Source organism: Haematobia irritans, chromosome 4 (assembly GCF_050003625.1).
Source record: "Haematobia irritans isolate KBUSLIRL chromosome 4, ASM5000362v1, whole genome shotgun sequence".
NCBI lineage: Eukaryota > Metazoa > Arthropoda > Insecta > Diptera > Muscidae > Haematobia > Haematobia irritans.
Window position 1 is genome coordinate 71,822,512 of NC_134400.1, and position 7,616 is coordinate 71,830,127.

Below are 7,616 nucleotides of genomic sequence, written 5' to 3' on the forward strand. Positions count from 1 at the left end.
CCAAAAAAAGAGGAAACAAATTGGTTATGATGATATTTCAAGTGTTGGGTTTATTTCTATTGGATTGTTCTTTACCAGTATAGCGATAGCAAGCAAATGAGACAGATGCAAGAAGAATTTTGCGGAAGTCTAAATATGACATTGGGGGATTCTGCGGCGAAATTTTTCCTTTTGGTTGGCAAATCATTAATAATTGTCAAAAATATTGGTATTGGGGATTTCATGACTGGAAATCGGAATTAAGTATAGAATGCGTAGGGTTTATTTTGTGGTAACATAAACATTCCGCCCCCTCTTGCAGTATCTCTGCAATACATTAGGTAGTGCCATATTTAGATATCCTACATACATATGTAAAACAATATTTAATTGGTAAAATCTAATTGCAGATCGAATACAATAAAATATTTCAAAATATATCATGTATAAGTTTAAATTGATTCTAAGTTCACATTCCAATTCATTTTTTTAAAGATATTATATACTACATTAATTCGAACGTACACAATGTAATTCATGGATTAAATTAAATTAATAAAAATCTGACAATTCAATTCATGGATTAAAATAGTATCTAAGAAATACATATGGTGACTGTTGGTGTATACTTTGCTACGTATCTCTTATCAATATAATTCAAGTGGGTTATAGTATTCTTTTGGTTTTGTTTGTTTGGTTTTGCATTGTCAAAAAATGTTATAGGACTGTATTCATTTTAAAAATCGGTTGGTTTATATTCAGTTTTTTTTTTAAATTGGACAATTGCCATAAATAGTCCAACCAAATATTGTATTTTGCGCAGTTGGTAGGCCAGGTCGGCTTGAAATGCCTTCGCTAATTACACGCGAGTAAGTATCTGCACCGAGAATTATGTCTATCGGGCTAGACTTGTAGAATTCAGTATCCGCGAGCAGGATATTGTGAAACCGTGTCTTGTAGGATTTGGAAATGGATTTTTCGGGGGTGTGGATAGATATGCGGCTATTAACCCGCAAAATGACTTCGATTGTTATAGTAGAGTCATAAACGGAGGACATAGTGGTAGGACAAAAGGTCTCATCGTTGAGTGTATATGTAGTAAGACGGAACTTGTTAACCACTGCCGAGGATATACGGCTATAATTGGACGCAGAGTCTAGAAGGCATCGTACCTTATGTCTCTCATTTTTGGCTATTATGCGGACTAAAACTGTGGGGAGCAGGGTGACATTGTTCTGCTTAAGGAGAGTGGACAATGATGCGCTTTGGGAGGTGGAAGCGGATTGCGTTGCTGCTTTCTTACTAGGTGAGAGAGTTGATGTGGATTTTGGATTTTCATATTGCTTTCTACAGGATGATGTATTTTCATGGCGCTTGGATATTACTACGTTTGATGGCCGATTTCGGTGACGTTTGTCTTTTCCTTTCGGTAATGATGGCTGTTGTGACTGCAGTCTCTTATGTGTGTGCAGCAAACTATGGTGGTTTTGATGGCAGTAACGACATCCAGTAGTAGTGAAACATTTTCCTTGTGAGTGTTTATGGGCTAGGCAATTTTTACAATAGCCATATGTGTTGACCACCTGGAGGCGTCGTACAGTATTCATCTCTAAGAATCGCCTGCACTTGCGTAATGCGTGTGGATGTCTGCACAAGCGACAAATATAGCAGCCAGTAACTCTTTGATTGGTGTTGTTACGCATCGTAGATGGTTTATTAGGACCTGAGGAAAACATTAAAAATGGATGAAAGCAAGCTATTGGGAAGATTCGTTAAAGAGGACAACAAGTTTCGAGATTGGTCTTGTTATAGTCCCCCTGCCCGTTAGAATGTCAGCAACTCGAACTCGCCCGTCAGAGCCTGGACGAACCTTTTGAATTCGGCCCAGACGCCACTCGTTTGGAGGAATATTTTCTTCTTTCACCACAACCATCGCATTATCTTGCAGGTTCTCGTTTGGCATTTTCCATTTGTAGCGCTGATGTAGCTCTTTCAGATATTCCTCCTTCCATCGGAGGCAAAAATGCTGATGGATAACTTTCAATCGTTGCCACCTATTTAACAACGACGCCTGACATTCTCGGACATCCGGATCAACTGGCATTAATATCGGAGTACCGATTAAGAAATGACCAGGGGTAAGAGCAGCGAGATCAGAGGGATCATCGGATAAAGGACACAATGGACGTGAGTTCAAGCACGCTTCTATTCTTGCAAGTAAAGTTTGGAACTCCTCAAATGTATGCTTAAAGTTCCCCGCCACCTTGCGAAAGTGGCTTTTGAAACTTTTGACGCCAGCTTCCCAAAGCCCTCCCATATGGGGAGCTCCAGGTGGAATGAAATGCCAAGTAATCCCCTGGAATCCATACCTGGACTGAACAGCGAGATGCGACGTCTTAATAAAATCTTTCGCCAAAGATCTAGAGGCACCAACAAAATTGGTACCATTGTCAGAATGGATATGGGCTGGACAACCTCTTCGGGAAGCAAATCGAGAGAACGCGGCTAGAAACGTGTCTTTAGAAAGATCGGAAGTGGCCTCAAGATGAATTGCTTTGGTTGAGAAGCATATAAACACGCATACGTACCCCTTCGTAATGCGACAACATCGACCAGTGTAATGTTTAATGTCGAACGGCCCCGCAAAGTCCACCCCAGTGTGGGTAAATGGTCTTGAAAGATCGGTTCTTTCAGGGGGCAATGCGGACATTAACTGTGTCTGACATCTGTGTTTATATACGATGCATGGTTTGCATTTATTAATTGTGGTTCTGATCAAGTTTTTTGCCCTGATAATCCAATATTTGGATCTTAAGAGACGCAAGACCAATTGATTTCCTCCATGGATAGAAACTTCGTGTATAAACTTGACTAATAAACGAGAAAACTGGCAGTTATATGGGAGTAGGATGGGGTGCTTTTCGTTGTATGACAAGACTGGAGAAGATACTAGTCTGCCACTTATTCTTATAATGCCCTCTGCATCAATAAATGGGTTTAAACTTAATATGGGACTGTTCGAAGCAATGGGTTTCTTAGCAGATAGAGCCGAATACTCATTTGGAAAATTTGCTTTCTGAGAAACAGCAATGAGGCGGTCATGAACCATCAATATCTCAGAAGTAGAAATGTTTATTGAATCCCTTTGATAATTTGAACGAAACTTAGGATGGGTGCTAAATAAAAACCTATAAATATAAGCAATGACTCGGTTTGCCCTTGGCAACGAGGAAAATCTTTCCAGCACATCACTAAAATCCTTGAAGTATGAGAAATGGACCTTAATATTTCTTCGCTCGATATCTATCGTGTCGGTTGAAGGGCAGTTGAATTTTGGCCAATTTTCCTCGGGGTCACTAAGCCATGGAGGACCATTCCACCACATGAAATTATCTATAAGGCCCTGTGGACTCACTCCACGACTAGCCATGTCAGCTGGATTATGTTCTGATCTTACATGATGCCAGTTCGACGGACATATGACTTGAGAAATCTTTGACACCCTATTAGCCACGAAAGTGGACCAAAAATTTGGAGGCTTACTCAACCAGGACAACACAATTGTTGAATCCGTCCAACAGTAAAGCGAATATTTCGGAATATTTAGCTTGGGAACAAAGTGATCGATCATTTCCGAAAGAAGTGTTGCCCCACATAACTCAAGTCTCGGGATCGAAATCGTTTTAAGAGGGGCTACTTTAGTCTTACATGCGACAAGATGGACAGAAACGGATGTACCTTGAACGACACGGACATACAGGACTGCGGCATAAGCTTTTTCCGATGCGTCACTGAACCCATGAAACTGCACATCGGATGATGGAGTATACCCAAACCACCGCGGAACTTTAATAGAATTTATCAAAGGATATGAAGATTGAAAAGCTTTCCACAGGGACAATGATTCATGAGAAATTTCTTCATCCCATTTAGTACCTTCTGCCCAAATCCTTTGCATTATCATTTTCGCAATGACCACGCATGGGGCAAGCCATCCCGCAGGGTCAAAAAGACTAGAAATTCTTGAAAGAACTTCCCTTTTGGTATAATTGGACATATCGGGGAATTCTATAGAGGAAAAGAAAAAGGAATCAGATGAAGCGTTCCAACGTATGCCTAACGTTTTTGTCGTGCTTCGGTCATCAAATTCCAGGAAATCCTCAGAAAGGAGCTGACTCGGAAGAAGATCTGAAAGTATTTCCTTCGTATTGGAAGTCCATTTTCTCATGGAAAACCCGGCAGAGTTCAATGCGGCTATCAACTGATCCCTGGACTTAACCGTGTCACAAATGGAATGACCGCCTGCTAAAGCATCGTCGACGTACATCGAATTCAACAATATATCGGATGCAAGGGGATACTCAGAGCGAATGTCATTTGCCAATTGAATAATCGTCCTAATGGCCAAAAATGGGGCACAGTTAACCCCGAATGTGACAGTGTTTAGTTCGTAATCATGGATAATGTCAGTTGGATCGTGCCGAAATAGTATCCGCTGATATGGCCTGTGATCCGGATGGACCAGGATTTGCCTATACATTTTTGTTATGTCTCCGTTGAAGACATAACGAAAGAATCTCCACCTCAGAATGAGTACCACAAGATCCTGTTGTAATACAGGACCTGTGTGTAATACATCATTCAAGCTAAACCCGTTTGATGTAGGGGAAGAAGCATTAAAGACTACACGGACTTTTGTAGTCTTACTCTCCGGCCTGACAACGGCGTGATGTGGCAGGTAGTAATGTCTGGAAGAGTCGGAAGATTTGAGAGACTGCACTACAGTCATATGACCCAATGTTCCGTACTCCTCTATAACCCTATCATACTCAATCTTGAAGTCCGGATTCCGAAGAAGGCGCGCCTCATTTCTAAAGAACTGAGCCATAGCAGATTTTCGTGATTCACCGATATCAATCGACTGGGAAAATTCCTCCTTAAATGGAAGATTCACTATGTATCTGCCTTCGTGGTTCCTAGTTGTCGTGGCAGCATACAGATCCTCACAAAATTGCTCAGAGGGTGATAAAAACGTTTTTCGAGGAAGGTCTTCCAACTCCCAAAAGCGAGAAATCTCCTTATCTAGAGAGATTTCACAAAAATAGGACACGATGTGAGGAGATGCATTGGACGTTTCACTTGGAATGGGGCCCGTAAGAACCCATCCAAAGACAGTCTCCTGTGCAACCAAAGTTCCACAGACATGTCGTTGCACACCTGGCAACATCACGGAAGGAAGTAAGTCCCCACCTATGAGCAGATCTATCCTCGAACTTTCAAAAAATCGAGGATCTGCTAGGGGGATATTTGGAATCTCTGTCAAAGATGAAGGATCAATTGTCCTTGAAGGTAGACTCCCCGATAAATGGGGAACAACTAGGGCAGAAGTGGGTATCCCGACCCCTTCATCAATGTTGGAAGCCAAAATGAATCTACATTCTCTTTGAACTGAGGCGGAGGTGGTATTATTCAAGCCCGATATGGTCGCGGAAGTGCGCTTGAATGAAAGTTGTAGGTTATGGAATAATCTCTCTGATATAAAAGTGCCCTCCGATCCCGAATCCACCAAGGCACGAGCAAGGTAGGAAAAACCATTATGACATATTTTTACAATAGCCGTACCCAATAGTACAGCTTTCGATTGACTGGAAAAACATGTTTGTACTACCCCTCTGTCATTACTAGTGGACTGTATAGAAGATAATTTGTTATCTGTGGGAGCTGGAGAAGGAGTAGTGGCCGATGTAGCCTTGGGGTTTGAGGAAGCCTGCTCTCGATGAAGGAGTGTATTATGGCGTTTACTACATTTGAAGCAGGTGTATTTGCTAGTGCAATTGTTTACCGAATGCACCTTGGAAAAACAGTTCAAACACAGCTTAAACCTCTTAATTTCTTTAAGCCGTTGGTTTGGAGTCATATCCAAAAACTTTGGACATTTCCGGAAAGCATGGCTTCCATTCGAACATAGACGACACGAGGATTCAGTTACTTTATTTTGAAAGGTCTTCACAGTCTTGCCACCAATCTTCGGGCAAGAATTATTGGTTGAGGGCTGTCTTGAGTTCAAATCCTTCCTACGAATTTCTGACACAGACTCCAAGGTCCTGTGACGATTCGTCAGGAAGGTATTAAGGTCAGTCCATTTTGGTAGCTGTGTCTTGTCGTCCAGGGTCTGCTCCCATAACGTAAGGGTGACATCTGGAAGCCTATTGCAACACACAAAAACAAAAATAGGATCCCAACTCTCGACATCAATTCCATACAGTTTCAACAAGGATATACATCCATTTATATCCCTCTGTAAGCTTTTGATGGATGTAGAGGATTCGGACTGGATAGGAGCTAGGTTAAACAAAGTCTTTAGTTGGATGTTTACTAAAACTCGTTTATTTTCGTATCGTTGGGTTAAATTCCCCCAAGCTATAGGAAAATTCTCATTGGTTAGTGGCACTTTCCCAACAATATCGTGGGGTTCCCCTTTTGTCCGTTGACTCAAATGGAACAGTTTCTCAACCGGACTAAGCCTTGGATTCCGTATGCACACCGCGGTAAACATATCGCGGAAAGTGGGCCAAGAAGAGTAGTCCCCGCTAAATATTGGAACTTCGCAGGGTGGTAGTCTGAACCCTTGGGTTTGCGCTGGAGCTACGTTGGACGTCGGGATATCTATCTCCTGCAGCAATACCCCCAAGTGTTCCACACAGCGACAATAAGTCGCAAAGGCACTGTTATACTTGGACTTCACCATCTCAATCTCAGCGGCATTTACTGATGCCCTTTCCTCGATATCCTTCGAGCTCCCCCCAGGATCTTGAGCGTCATCAGCCGCCTCATGCTCAATGTCGGCGAGGCACTCCTCGTAAGCAGGCTTTAAACGTTCCCATAGGTCTTTAGCCTCAACCTTATGGGCTTCAATAATAAACTTGGAGGTGAGTGGTGTTCTCTTGTCCTTAAGGCTGGCTTCGAATTCAACCAGTCTATCTGACAAGCGGATATACCGATCGAGAGACATATCGACAAAGGGCGACCCCGATAGTTCTGGGAAAAGTAAAATAAACACTGATAGAAGCGCTGAGACCACGAAAGACAGAATATCTCTGATCCAACTAACTTTCACTTGAAATGGCTGAAGTTACGGGAATGATCACATCAACAACACCGACCAAAAAAAGCACCACCACCTACTTGGCTATTTCCGACCTTAGGTCTAATCGAAATCGATGAGGATATTCCCTTGTAGGTTAGAGGACAGCGATTTGTAGAATTTATCGCTTCAATGAATAATGGATTATTTGTAAAACACAAAGTAAAATATATCTCGAGTTTCAGAAATTCTGGATCACACTGACCCAAATAATCACATCAATAGAATCGAAAGTATACAACAAAAGTGGTATAACCATATAGTTGAGGACACTTATAGGGAAAAGGCTTAATATTATACCCTCAAAGAACAGTGAATCCACAAAAAATTTGCTGGTGATTTGTATCAAATTTTAACTAAACTGTATTACAAAAGAAAATTTCTTGTTAAGTTCACAAATCTAAGTATTTAATTTCTAAGCAAATTCAAGAAAATTTATTAGACATATAATTTATTCACTTCTCAAAAAAAAATTGTAGTTGGAACAAATTGG

General features: G+C 41.4%; 1 protein-coding gene across 1 annotated transcript; it reads right to left on the reverse strand.

Annotated features, from left to right (window-relative positions):
* Positions 1 to 1,735: 1,735 nt before the first annotated feature.
* LOC142235568 (uncharacterized) lies at positions 1,736 to 6,991 on the reverse strand. Its single transcript, XM_075306829.1, has one exon. It carries the CDS (start codon positions 6,989 to 6,991, stop codon positions 1,736 to 1,738), a length of 5,256 nt encoding a protein of 1,751 aa, XP_075162944.1.
* Positions 6,992 to 7,616: the final 625 nt, after the last annotated feature.